The sequence below is a fragment of the Delphinapterus leucas genome, chromosome 2 (genome assembly GCF_059928025.1).
Source record: "Delphinapterus leucas isolate spDelLeu-1000000601 "Yukka" chromosome 2, BTC_Dleu_Yukka2, whole genome shotgun sequence".
Classification (NCBI taxonomy): Eukaryota; Metazoa; Chordata; class Mammalia; order Artiodactyla; family Monodontidae; genus Delphinapterus; species Delphinapterus leucas.
In genome coordinates, this window is record NC_143130.1 from 144,858,789 (window position 1) to 144,872,962 (window position 14,174).

Consider the following 14,174-nt stretch of genomic DNA (forward strand, 5'->3'; position numbering starts at 1 on the left):
TCAATGGCCTTTGTCTCTGGGATTTGAAATTTTCATGCAAATGTTGGCAGCCCAGAGTTCGGAAGGAGGAGGGGAAGGGCCGGGAGAAGAAACCCTGCCATTGATTTCCATAGTGAGTCATTTCAGCTCTGTGTTGTCTTGGTTTTCTCACCCATAAAATGGGGGAAAATTTGTCCATCTCCCCAACTCAGTGGGGGCACTTTGAAGATGAGTTAGAATACTTTTGAGATCTTGGATTAAAGACATTACTGAGGCACAAGGTGTTATTATAACAATAAATGACTTAATAGAAGAGAGGGTGAGGCCGCTAAAGCAAAGGGCGGAAGGAGAGGCTCTGCACTGTGGAGTGGCTTCGGTCTAGAGCTCCTGGGCCCAGACAGAGTTTTATTCTTAGGAGTGAGATGGTGTAATTTCTCACAAACTGTTTGGGTTATTTCATTTGAGTTCAGCATTGCTCTGCTGAGTACATCCTATATGACTTCTGCCACAAGGAAAGATTACACTCTTTTTAGGAAATAAGATATACGTTAAAACAAGTAGAAACAGATCAAGATATTATAATCAAGCCGTGAACTGAATAACAAGTGTCAAAAAGAAAGCAGAATAGATAATGGTGAAGAGAAGCATTCCCCTATTATGAATCTGAGATCTACCATACACTAGCTGTGTGACTTTGCCTCATTTTCTTCTTCTGTGACTGCAATTGTTCATATAAAGGACTTGGAATAATGGCCAGCACATAGTAAGCCCTCAAATGTTGGGCCTATCTGGGACCTTGTCAGGTTCGGCTTTTTCTGGTTATGTGATCTTGGCCAAGTGGCTAGATCCTTCTTATCCTCAGTTATCCCATCTGTAAAATGGGGATAAGGATACTTACTAGGGAAACGGAGCAAGACCCTGTGGGGCCCTCCTGGGTACAAATCCTTTCCGTGTTCTCCATTTCTTGTTTGCAGGAAATAGGCTTCATGCAGCGTCCTGGATCTTCCTTGAGTTCCAAAGGGCAGATTGAAAGAGCTGCTGATCAGGGAAGGGAGTGCAGAAACACAGGAGGAGCATTCAAGAAACAATAGTGCAGCCATGGGGCAGAGTCTGGTTTCCAACTCAAGGAACACACATAACAATATTTTTGAGTTCTTCTGCAGGAACTAAGGCCCCCATCCAGGTGGAGGATGGTAACTTCAGGCTGAGCACAAGATTCCTGGAACACTGCCCTGTTACCTCATCACCAACCAATCAGAAGAAAGTCTGCACACAGTGGAAGGTAAGAAAGAATCTGACCCCCTCCCCTGATGATTCTCCCTTTAAAAACTTTCCTGGGCAAGCAGAATCTCTAGCGTTGGTTTTTGTGCAGGAGCGTGCCATCTCCCCAGGTTGCCAGCCTCTTGAATAAAGCAACATTTCCTTTCCAACCAACACTTGTCTCTGGAGTATTGGCTTTCCAGCGGCAAGCAGATGAACCTGATTTCCGTTAACACTAGCTCACAAGGCGGAGGTGAGGATGGAGGGAGACAATGTTTGTAAATAGCATAGCAGGAGCCCTACAAATGGTAAGCATTCACTAAATTAGTTACTATTACTGTCAGTAACGCGATTACCTGCCCTGGCTGAGGGGTGCTGCTCACCGATGGCTTAGTTAAATCAGAGGCCTTCTTTGGAAGCTGGAATTTGAGATGGGCAGGAAGGGATTGATAGGATTTGGGTGATCAGAGAAGAAAGCAGGATTAAAGAAAGGCAGAAGCCTGAGGCTGAACTGTCTCTGGAAGGCAGGAGGAGACTGGGGCTTCTCACTTTCCGCACCCCCCAGTCCGGAGCCTGGCGGGCTGTATCTGGCAGAGCCCGTGGCTGCTGTTTACCTCCGACCCCCTCCACCCCGCACCCGCCTTCGCAATCTCTTTCACCTTCGCAGTCGGCGAGGGCAGTGCTCTGCTAGGTTGGAGGAGGCTCTCCCTCCCTGAGGAATGTGCGACCCTCCCTCTCTGAGGAATGTGCGTCTAGCTTCCCGGGCCGATCCGGCCCAGCGCCTACCACTTTCCCCCGCCGCGGGTAGCCAGGGGAGCCCCGCTGTCTTCACCCCACCCTCCGCCATGATCCAGTTTCAAAGTCACCTGAAAGCCATTTCCTTCCGCGCACGCCCCTCCCCTCCCTGTAAATCACCTAGGGCTTGCATTTGCCTGGAGTAACTTTTTTTCTTTTCCTTTTTGGCTTTTTTTTTTTTGCTTATTTTGTTTTTAAACGTGAATATTAGGCGTTTACTAGACACACTTACCTCTACTGGATGTCAAGTATACCCAGTGGTTCTGATGTCAGTGTCCCATCCCTCCTCCCATTCTGGGCTTCTCTTCCCCAGTCCTGTGCTGGGACAGCATCTTTTTTTCAGCACATTTATTGATGAATTACTTCGGGTTTTAAAGTTTATGCTCTTGCTCAAAACGCAGCCGATCCTTATTGAGTGTCCCTGTCGCGTCCTCAGCCCCTCACTTTCCAGGTGTGCACCTTTCGATGCCCACGTGATTACATACAGACATAAAAACAGGAGACAGGTTCTCTTCGTTTTACCAAAATGGGTCCTTTATTTACACGGGTTTCTGCCTCTTGCTTTTCCCACCTAACAGTCTCGTGGTGGACTCCCTCCAAGTTATCGGCTTCTTCATCTCTTTCTTGTCAGCTTCTCGGAGGTTTGGATTTATATCTGTAAAGGGTCACGGGAACCGAATTTCGGTGAGGAATTCAAGACGTGAGTTTCTGGCTCAGAAGAGCCGAGGTGACCTGCTCTGGTAGGATCAGGACTCCCAAGTCCGATCCCAACTAAGGACTCACTTGGAAGCCCCCTTTCCTGTCCGTACAATGGGGGCTGTTTTGGCCGTCCGGTGACCTCTTGGGAGGCAGTGATATCAGGTCTGTGACACCACTGTGTGTCCCCCCCCCCCCACCCCGTGCGTCTTTGTGTCTTAGCGCATCTAGGTTGCTCGGGGTCGGCTAGCGTTCGGCCGGGAGGACACCGCCGGGGCCGCGCGCTCGCCCCACCCGCGGGCGTTAATCATTAGCGGCGCGCAAGCCCCCCTCCCGCCGCCGCAGCCTTTACCCCGGGTTCCAGCTCGCAGCGCCGCGAGGTTGCCCCCGTCCCCCGCCGAGCCGCCAATCGCGGGATTCCAGTCGCTGGCCCGAGTCTCCACCCACTGGAAAAATTCCTGGTCCGCCCTCCCTGTCCCCTCCCGCGGCTGCTGCCGCTCTGCTCGGCCCCGACTTCCTGCCGGGCGCTGGAAGGCGCGCGCGGGCTGGGGTCCCCGGGGGCCGCGCTAGCAGCTGGCCGCGCCCCGGCCGCCAAGGGGCTGGCCGTGGGCGGGAGCGGCCGGCAGCCTCGGCCCCTTCCCGGAGCGACATTCAAACTCGCGCCCGCGTTGCGGCGGCACCTGGGTGGCTTCGCGCGCCGTGCGTTCTGGATCCAGCCGGGCGGCCGCTGCTCGGTGAGTGTCCGTCGGTTCTCCCCGCGTCCTCTGCGGGCGCAGCGGGCCGAGCGGCAGTGCCCGGAGTGGTTTTGAAGCCCTTGCCCTCCCGGGCACCCGCCCCAGCCCCCTGCGGGGTGAGGACTCGGCGCGGCAGAGAGGGGCCCGGGGCCGCGTGGGCTCCTCCCAGGGCGACCCTCCAGGCCGAGGGCTGGAGCGCAGGAGGCTTGTGCAAGGAGACATTTTTCTGTCCTTTAGCCCCCACCCCGGAAACGAAAGGAGCGAATGCGCCCCGTGACTCCCAAGAGGCGCAGTTTGAAACCCGGGAAGCCCTCGAGGCGGCGCCCACCCGCGCCCACTGCGCGCTCTTTTGCCCGAGGGCTGGTCCTTGCCTCGGACTGTGGGCCCGGGAGGGGTGGACTCTTCTGGGGAAGGACCCAAGCCTCTGGTCCCGGGAGCCCAAAGGCGCCAGCAGCCTGTTCCGGGTTGGTGTCACACAGTACTCGCTCTGGGAATCTCATGCGTCCTGGAGGGATTAGAGTGGGTGCCAGCAATGGGGTGTCGGGGAGCCGAAAGCACAGAAGCCACTGCCTGCCGCTGCCTCCCTCGACCTCACCCACTCCCAAAACCGGTTTGGTTGATTTTCTCCTTATTCGCAGCCCTTTGGTTTGGAACGCTAGGAGGAGGCGTGCAAACTCGAAAATTTCAAGACGTTTTTAGGTAGCTACTTTTACTCTTTGGAGCTGCTTTTTAAAACAAAAGAAAGAACGGAGTGGGAAACGTAATGGTGGGAGGCTGGAGGGGTGTGGCCTGGGGTGGGGCGGTGTTATAGCGGCCACTGTAAGAGTTTCACCCTCGGAAGTCACTTGCCTGTCTCCTGTTCTGGGGCCCCCAGGAGGCGATCCGGATTGCATCGTCCTACAGGGAACCCTGGACTGGGGGTTCCCAGAGTCTCCTCAGCCCTGCCTCTGCACGCAGCTCAGTCACACCAACCTTGCTCAAAGAAATAATGAGGGAGAGTAATGACAGCCCTGAGGGCTCCCCACTGAGCACATTGCCGGCCTCCCTTAAGGCAAGTGCCTTTCTAGCCTGCCTTTGCTGGACTGGGAATGGAATCCTGAGTGACGTAGCTGGGAATGACTTCACCCTAACCATTTCCAGCAGAAAACCTAGGGAGTAAGAACCCAAAAAAGGTGTACCCCTTCCCTCTGTTGTTCACCCTCTTCCCTGTGGGCCTGGGATGCCTCATCTCATCTCCTGCTGTTAATACTCCTCTGTCTCTGCTGCCCCCACTCCCTTCCCAGAAGGCTGGGCAACCCCTTAGATCCCTGGATGTCTTGCTCTGGGGATGGGATAGGGAGTCTGCGTGGGGTAAACCAAGTCCTAGAAGCAGAGGAAGTGGTTTGCTTAAGAGCTGCCTTGGGCTTTTCTACTGCATTTTATTAGAAGTGGCACACTGAGGAGAGTGGGAAGAGCACTGGCATGGGAGCCCAGCACAGGATTTTGCCTCCGCTTTAGTCCTGGCTCTACTGTATATGGCATCAGGTTTCTAGAGTCATTTGGGCTGGAAGGCACCTCCCATGTGCCTAGGCCATTTACACATGCAGGCAGCAGAGCCCAGAGATGTGACGTGACTGGAGCCTGGCTCCTGTTGGCCAAACAGGGACCAGAACTCAGATTTCCTCGTGGTCTAATCCATGCTTTTCCCAACGTGACCTGAGCAAGTCACATACTTTTTTCTGACTCAGTTTCCACATGAGTAGAGTTGGGGACTTGCCTGCTTTTCTTCACAGAGGCTGTGGTAAGGATCAAAGGAAGCCACATACGTGGAAAGTGCTGCATAAACTCCTATACAAAATGAGGGGCTCACTGTGGCTAGGAGGGGCCCTCAAGAGCTTTACAATTTACTGGATACGTCCCATGTGTGCCACAAGGAGACGGTAGATACCAGGAGCCAATGCTGGATGTTTACACCCCTGGCCTGTAATAGCTCCAGGGTAAACATTTGCCTTACCAAATCCACAGCTCTCCCAGGGTCACTGTGTTTACCCTGGAGGTGACCAAAGGCCATGGCCTGAGGGATGGCCAGGGCAGGAGGGGAAAAGGAGCTGTGTTCCAGATGTATGGCTTGCCCCTTCACCTCCATTCTCCTCTCAAAACCTTGTGAAGGCTCTGGTTCCAAGTCTGGGGGTTGCTACAAGCCCAGGCTGAGCACTGACTTTGGAGGGTTAATCGGGAGACCAACTAGCTATTCCCTGTTGTGTTGAGGGTTGAGGGGACTCTGGGCATTGGGAGGGTGCTGCCTTTGCAGCTGCACTGAGGGCTGTCTTCAGCTCCTCATTTGCCCCCCTCTCCCCATCCCAGGCTGCCACTCTGGCCCAGGCCGCTGCTCAGTCCTGCCTCTCTGGCCAGCTGCATGTCCATAGGCCTTTGTTTCAGGGTTGCAAGCCCGCCCTCCCCAGCAGAAGCCCTCAGGTTGGGGCCCTGGCAGCTGGAAATCACTACTGCCAGCAGGAAGGCTTTACTGGAGTCCACAGGGGACCTGGCAGACCTTCATTTCCTCTTGTAGGTCCCATCTGGAGACCCCAACTTGCCCCTGGCCAGATTCTCTCACCATCTTTTCTCATCTTTCCTCCCCATAATGGATGGATCATGCTCTTTTTCTTCCTACACTCACACTTCTTAGTTCTATTTTAAAGGATTCATTCATTCATTCAACAGTTTTTTTGGCATCTACTATATATGAATGCTGGACGCAGAGGACACAGCAATGAACAAAATATATGATAGTCATTGACTTCATGGAGCTGGCTTCTGGTGGGGGGAGCTGTCAATAAGCAAGACAGATAGTGGAAAGCAAGTTAATGATAAGCAGAGCCACATGATAGGGAAGGTGGATGTGAATTGTCATGGAGGGGGTGAGATGGCATTTTAGATGGGGTGGCCTGGGGCGCATCCCGAGGAAGGGCTATTTGATAATACCTGAAGGAGGAGTTTCCCTTCGTCTCTGGTTTCCTTTTCTTTTTTTTTTTTTTCCGCGGTACGCGGGCCTCTCACTCTTATGGCCTCTCCCATTGCGGAGCACAGGCTCCGGACGCACAGGCTCAGTGGCCATGGCTCACGGGCCTAGCCGCTCCGCGGCATGTGGGATCTTACCGGACCGGGGCACGAACCCATGTCCCCTGCATCGGCAGGCGGACTCTCAACCACTGGGCCACCAGGGAAGCCCCTCTGGTTTCCTTTTCTTGTAACCCAGTTCATGCAACTCACTGCAGGGCTTGACAGCTTACTAGCCCTGCGGTGCTAAACTCCTTTGAGCCTGTGTTTCTCACCAGTAAAATGGAGTTAGTCATCATACCTACCACATACAGTTTTGTGAGACTGAACAATGAGCTAACGTGTGTTAAAGGCTTAGCAGAACCTATAAAGGTCATCAGTAAGTGATAGTCTTTTATTTTGTTATTTCTCCAACCAAATTCTGCAGGGGTAGCCCAAGATATTTAATGCCATTGCTAAATGAAAAGCTTTCCGTTTGAAGAATTAGGCAAGTGGGGAATTAGAGGCAGGTGAAAATCGAAACCCTAGTTAGTGCAGACTTTCTAGTTGGTGGGACTTTTCAGCCATGTCCTAGATTTTCGGGGGTTGAGGATGTGGGCCTCCCAGGTGTGTGTGCTGCTTTCCCTGCTGACAGGGTGAACTGGGGGCAGCCCTGATTCTTCTCCCTTGCTCTGGAATTCCCCTTGCTTCCGAGCAGCCCTGATGAATCACACCTTCGTTCCTGGCCTCTCTGTCTCACAGCTGGGAAGACTATCTGCCCCTCCCCCAACGTCCTGTAGATAAATTACGCTCAGAGAGGGAGAGAAAGGGATGGTGAAAATGAGGGAGGGGCAGGGGAAAGCTGGGCAGATGGGTGGAGCTGTTTTAGGAGAGCCTGCAAAGGTGCAAGAGGATTCTGATGAAGGCCTAGAGGCAGCCCCAGAAAAAGTTTCAAGAAGTGTCCACCATGGACCAGAATTTTGTGTCCACCATGGACCAGAGTAACAGAATGGACAGGCACTATGAGTGCTCAGAGTCTGGCTGGACTCTGCTCAGCTCTGCACTGCTTCCACCCAGGCATTCTGAGGAGTCTCTTCCCCTCTCTGCTGGAACCAGGACCTTAAAGGGAGGGACCTGTTCTCAAAGCCTGCGGTCAAAAGCTGCGGTGAGCGGTTTCCTGGGGGCCTGGCCCTGGCTCAGGAAGCAGGGGTGGGTGGTGGAGGGCGTGTCCTGGGGGAGTGGTGATCAGCCAGACCACTCCCTCTAAGAGCCCTGTCACCATCCAGCAGGAGCTGGACAGCCGAGCGGGCCCTGTGGTGAAGGAGCTTCCTGGTGCCTGGAGGAAACCAGGTAAAGCTAGATATAATATGGCTTCAGAGGAAGTGGTTGGGAAGGTCCAAACAGCCTCAGGCATTTTTATGATGTTGGGTGACCTCAAGTCAGAGGGGAATGAAAACTGGGTAGGGTCAAGGAACCTGTGATCAGAAGGAGGAGGTACATCCAGAGATGCCGGCATCCCTCTGGGTGCTGGCTGTCTGGGATAAAGGCTGGCTTTGTCAACAGGGTCTCTGCTCTGTTCTTATTTTGATTAGCAGCTCTCTGAAGGCAGGGACTCTGAGTCATCTTTGTTCCCACATTGCATGGAGAACAGTGTAAAGTGTAATCAACAGGGCATGATGAGCTTGTGCTGGGGTCCCACCCTGAGGGCAATCTGGGCTCCGTGATCTCATCTGCTCCAGTTTTTGTTCCATGGAGTTAGAGGAAGAAGTCAGTGGTGGGGGTCAAGCCTAGCCCTTGGTGGGCTGTTGCCATCTGGGAATGCCAGCCAAGGGAGAATGGGGCTTTTTATAGTTCTCTTGCTGGCCTTTGGGGAGGGAGCCCTCCTGGCTTAAGCTCAAGGAGTGGATTTTTAAGGACTCTCAAATTCTGTTTCGTGCTGAGCAGACTCTGGGCCAACCACAGGACCTGAATGAGGTACAGATGGGCACAATGGTAACTGTGCATGTAGCCTTTTGGGAGATAGAGTTTGAGGGTACTAGGGGTTGCTCTGATTGTTGCTGGAGTTTGGCTGAGACTGGAGAGAGGGATGCTACAGGAGTGAAGTCTATTTCACTATGGTAATGGGATCTCGGGAGGGAAGATGGGTTCTACAGGTACTGGAAGCTCTTAAAAAGTCATATCCTTTACTCTCCAGGCCACAAGACTGTGTGTGTGTGTGTGTCTGTGCACATAAATCAGAGGTTCTTGACTGATAGATGTCAAGTGTTTATTGAAAGGAAAAGAGAACCAGTATTCTTGTGGTCTCTATCCTGTGCGTTGCTACATCCCCAGTGCTTGATGCATAGTAGGATTCAATAAATATTTGTTGAATAAGTAAAACCCTACTGTGTGATGAACCTTTAGGAATTAGAGAAATTTTCATGCTCTTCACAAATGTTCTAATCCTGTCTGGAAGTATCTAGGATAGAGTATAACATTCTAAGAAGTTGAACCTGTGGTCAGCTGCTCTGGCACAGGGGCAGGCAGCTCTGTATTCCTCCAGCCTGGGCAAGTGAAAGGGTGCCTGGGGTCACTGGGACCAGTCCTCCTGGGCCTGCTGAGAGTTTGCCCCCATGAATGTTGTGTCCAAAGTGGATGGTAGGGTGTGCTTATAGTCTAGAATATAGTTCATCCCATAATATGTCCTATAATTTCCCATAACACCTCTCCTACCCTATTCAGGACATGGCCACCCAGTAGCCTTGCTTATCTGCATGGAGCCAAGAAGGTCTCCAGATCAGCCAGGACTCAAGTTCCTGCATTTTTTTCACACCAGCTCCCTAAGACCCTGTTTAACTCTTTTTTTAAAAAAAATAAATTTATTTTATTTATTTATTTTTGGCTGCCTTGGATCTTTGTTGCTGAGCACGGGCTTTCTCTAGTTGCGGTGAGTGGGGGCTACTCTTCGTTGTGGTGCGCGGGCTTCTCATTGCGGTGGCTTCTCGTTGTGGAGCATGGGCGCTAGGCGCATGGGCTTCAGTACCTGTGGCGCGTGGGCTCAGTAGTTGTGGCGCACGGGCTTAGTTGCTCCGTGGCATGTGGGATCTTCCCGGACCAGGGCCCGAACCTGTGTCCCCTGCCTTGACGAGTGGATTCTTAACCACTGTGCCACCAGGGAAGCCCTGTTTAACTCTTATATAGGAGTTGTGTCATCCTATTTCCAAGCCCACAACTGAAAGGAAAGCAGCAAAGGAGAGAGTAAAGAGACCAGCATAGAGAGGAAAAATGACCACAGTGCAACTGAGAGTTGACACTGAGAGTGGACAGAGATCAAGACACTATGCAAAGCAAGCACGAGCATAAGAGCCGGGGGTCATTTATTTAGGGGGAATGGCTTGGCACGCCTTGGCCCTTGGAGGGATCATTATTTTGATAATTGATGCTTTGCTGGTAATTGTGACCCTGAGTCATCAAGAAAAGGTTAAATGATATTCCCTTGACTGTTTAGGAAGGCAGGGAAGGAAGCGTGTAACATGTTTTTAAAAGATGTCCCAGTCAGATAGACTAAAAGTTTTAAAAGTGTTGACACTTAGGTAATATCACTAGTCCTCTCAACAAGGCAAAAAATAAGTGGTGGTGCCCTCAACTACAGATAAGGAAACTGAGCCCACCCACACAAGGTAGGTAACTTTTCTGAGTTCTCTCAGCTAAGACTTGGCAGGGATGAGGTCTGAACTTCTAAATGACTCTGGAGCACGTGCACTGAACTCTACCCCAGACTGTTTGGAAACCGGGCACACTCTTGAAAACATGGCTCTTGGACAACTCTCTCTGCAGGGGTTCCGGCTAGTCAAGGTTTTACTGTGTTACTGTGGAGCCAGAATGGGCCCAAACTTAATTCAGCTCCACCCATAGCAGACTGCCAGTTATCCTAAAGGACGCTTGCCTCAGTGGAAACAAGAACGCCTTTAATACATTTACATTTTAAGCACCTACCTGGGTGCCACACAACACTTGCTGAGGCCAGAAAATGATAGGGAGGAGCTGCAATTTCAAAAATCCCAGGCCTCTTTCCGTCAGGAGCTTTTGTTCCTTTGTTTTGGTTCTGGATGCTGCTGAAAGATGCTGTGCTGTGCAGTCTCGGTGCTGGTTGTTCCAGTCTGTCTCCAGGGTGGCGGGGCCCGCCCCTGTGTAGGAACCCCTACCCCCATGTTCCCACCATCCAGATCTGGCAAATGGTAATTTTATCCTATTTACTTCTCATTTATTATAGAGATAGAATGTTACAGATGCAACTGAAGCTTTCTTTTTCTTCCTGATAGCTTTCTCTTCCCTCCCTCCCGCCCCAGAAGTAACATTCTCTTGAATATGGTGTTTATCATTTCTATGAATGTTTTTATACTTTTTACTGTTGTCTGTAAGTAATTTATAGTTTCATGTCGTTTTAATTTTGACTTGTATAGCATCATGTTGAATGAACATTGTTGTCTAGATTTACCCATGTTGAAATATTTAAATCTAGTTTATTCGGTGAACTATTATATGGTTTCTATTGCATATTACAATTCCCTTATGGACAGACATTTAGGTTGATTCCATTTTCTCACCACTATAAGTAATAACTGTATTTATCATCCATGTGCCAGTCTTCTCTACCATATGTACCAGTGGTGGGATTACTGGGTTATAAATTTTGCTTTTCAAGATACGGTCAAATAATGTCCCTGAGTGATTTGTAACCAATTTATGTTCTTACCAGAAACATGAGATTGTTCTTACCAGAAACATGGGATTGTGTTCTTGCAATCTGGTAGATGTAAAACGGTATTTTAAAATTAATTTATAAATTGTTTTTTTAAATAAGCGCTTTTGATTAAAGATAGGGATGAGCACTTTTCATGTTTATTGGCTAGCCATGTTTATTATTCTGTGAGGCTTTGCCCTTTACGTTAAAAAAATAATTTTTAACCAGGTAATGTATCCATATGATTCAAACCTTGAAAGGTAATACAGTGAAAAGTCTCCAACATCTGTTCCCTTGCTCCCAACTCCCCACCCTGTGACAAGTTAGAGGTTCTTGGTACTTTTTCAGAGTTTTAATTGCCATTTTCTTTTTCTTGTTGATTTTTAGGAGTTAAAAAGTATATATATATATATATATATATATATATATATATGTAGGTATGCTAAATAAATGATAATAAATAATCTTTTGTAGGTTATATTCATTACATATAGCTCTGGATTGTCTTAACTTTATTAATGTCATTTTTCATAGGGAAGTTTTAATTTTAATGTGGCCAGATTTGCCAGTCTTTTCTTCATACTTTCTGCATCTTATTCAAGAAATCTTTTCCTACTCTGATTTTACAGAAACATACTTAGTCTATTTTCTTTTTAAATTTTGCTTCCACACTTACATTTTAAATTCACCTGGAATGTATTTCTTCTATGTGACAATGGTTCTCAACTCTGGCTACATAGTAAAGCCTCATGAGGAGCTTTTTAAGAAAGTACGATTGTCTGAGCCTCATTTCAGATCAGACCAATAAAATTAAAATATCTCAGGGTGGAGCCTAGGCGTGGCTATGAAATGCCCCAGGTGACTTTTATGTCCAGCCAAGGTTGAGAACCACTCAACCCTGTAAGATGGAACTGATTTTATTTTTTCCAGAGCAATAGCCAATTTTTCCAGTACTAGTTATTGAACAGTCTATGCTTTTCCTGCTGACTTGTTACTGTTAAGATTTGATTGATAACTTTATTGAGATATATTTCACATATCTTAAATTCACCCATGTAGAGTGGTTTTTAGTATATATTCAGAGTTGTGCAACCACCCCCGCTATCCCCGCATCTTTTTTTTTTTTTTTTTTTTGGCCGGGGGGCCCTGTTGCTTGGCTTGTGGGATCCTCGTTCCCCAACCGGGGATCAAACCTGGGTGAGAGCTCGGAGTCCTAACCCCTGGACCACCAGGGAATTCTCTCCACTATGTAATCTTAAACCATTTTTATTACCCCTAAAAGAAGCCTTGTATCTTTAGTAATCATTTCCTATTTCCTCCATCCCCTAGCCCCAGGCAATCACTAATCTACTTTTATCTCTCTAGATTTGCCTATTCTGGACATTTTACGTAATGAGTTCATACAATATGTAGTTCTATTGACTAGCCTTTTTCATTTAATGTAATGTTTTCGAGTCATCCGTGTCATGGCATGTTATCAGTTCTTCATTCTTTTTTATTGCCAAATAATATTCCATTGTATGGGTATACTACATTTTGTTTATCCATTCATCAGTTGATGGACATTCTAGCTGTTTCCATTTTTTGGTATTATAAATAATGCTGCTATGAACAGTTGTGTACAACTTTTTGTACGCAGCATATAGATCCCCTAGCTTCTATATGACCTATGGGGAGATGATTATTTACGAGTTAACTTTTTGAGGAATTGCTAAATTGTTTTCCAAATAGGCTACACTATTTTACATTCTTTTTTTTTTTTTTTTTTTTTTTTTTTTTTGCGGTATGCCAGCCTCTCACTGTTGTGGCCTCTCCCTTTGCGGAGCACAGGCTCAGCCATGGCTCACGGGCCCAGCCGCTCTGAGGCATGTGGGATCTTCCCGGGCCGGGGCACGAACCCGTGTCCCCTGCATTGGCAGGCGGACTCTCAACCACTGCGCCACCAGGGAAGCCCTATTGTACATTCTTACCAGCAATGAGCAAGGGTTCTAATTTCTCCTCATCCTCACCATTACTTGTTATTGAACATGGTTTTAATTTTAACCATCCTAGAGTGAGTAGGAAGTAGATTTAGTTGTGGTCTTGGTTTGCATTTCCCTAATGATTAATATATTGAGCATCTTTTCTTGTGCTTATTGGCCATTTGTATATGTTTTTTGGAGAAATATCTATTCAAATTTTTGCCCGTTAAAAAAATTTTTTTTTTTATTGTTGAGTTGTAAGGGTTCTTTATATAGTCTGGATACAAGTCTATTATCAGATTTACAAATATTTTCTCCCATTCTGTGGTTTGTCTTTTCACTTTCCTTTTTCTCTCTTTTAAAAATTTTAATTTAAAAATTTAAAAAAATCGAGGTGTAATTGATATGTCATTATTGGTTTCAGGTGTACAACTTAATGATTCAATCAATATTTGTATACATTGTGAAATGATCTAGTCCACTTTCTTTATAGTGCCCTTTGAAACACAAGTTTTAAATTTTGATGAAGTCCAATTATCTATTTTTGTTTTGTTTTGTTGCTTGTGCTTTTGCTATTGTATCTGAGAAACCATTGCTCACCCAAGTTCACAAAAATTTACCCCTATATTTTCTTCTAAGAATTTTATAGTTTTAGCTCTTATATTCAGGTCTATGATTCATTTTGACTTAATTTTTGTGTATGGTATGAACTAGATATCCAAATTCATTCTTTTGCATGTGAATATACAGTTGTCCTAGCACCATTTGTTGAAAAGACGATTGTTTTCCTATTGAATGGTTTTGGTACCCTTAATGAAAATCAATTGACTGTAAATGTGAGGTTTTATTTCTGTACTCTCAATTCTGTTGCATTAATCTATATGTGTATCTTTATGCCTTGGTAATTATAGCTTTGTAGTCTTTTTGTGTGTGTGTGTGTGTGTTACGCGGACCTTTCACTGTTGTGGCCTCTCCCATTGCGGAGCACAGGCTCTGGATGCGCAGGCTCAG

General features: G+C 47.9%; 1 protein-coding gene across 4 annotated transcripts in view; it reads left to right on the forward strand.

Annotated features, from left to right (window-relative positions):
• Positions 1 to 3,205: 3,205 nt before the first annotated feature.
• Positions 3,206 to 14,174, forward strand: part of PLEKHG3 (pleckstrin homology and RhoGEF domain containing G3) — a 44,753-nt gene continuing 33,784 nt past the window's right edge. Inside the window, exon 1 of one of the 4 annotated variants that reach the window (XM_089907832.1) lies at positions 3,206 to 3,464. Coding sequence is in view for 1 of the 4 variants with exons in the window: in XM_089907829.1 (XP_089763955.1) it covers positions 10,568 to 10,696 (129 nt within the window). In the remaining 3 variants the exon portion in view is untranslated. Of the gene's footprint in view, positions 3,465 to 4,102; positions 4,164 to 7,721; positions 7,830 to 7,879; positions 10,697 to 14,174 lie in introns of those variants that run through there. The other 3 variants (XM_089907834.1, XM_089907833.1, XM_089907829.1) reach the window with 3 other exon arrangements.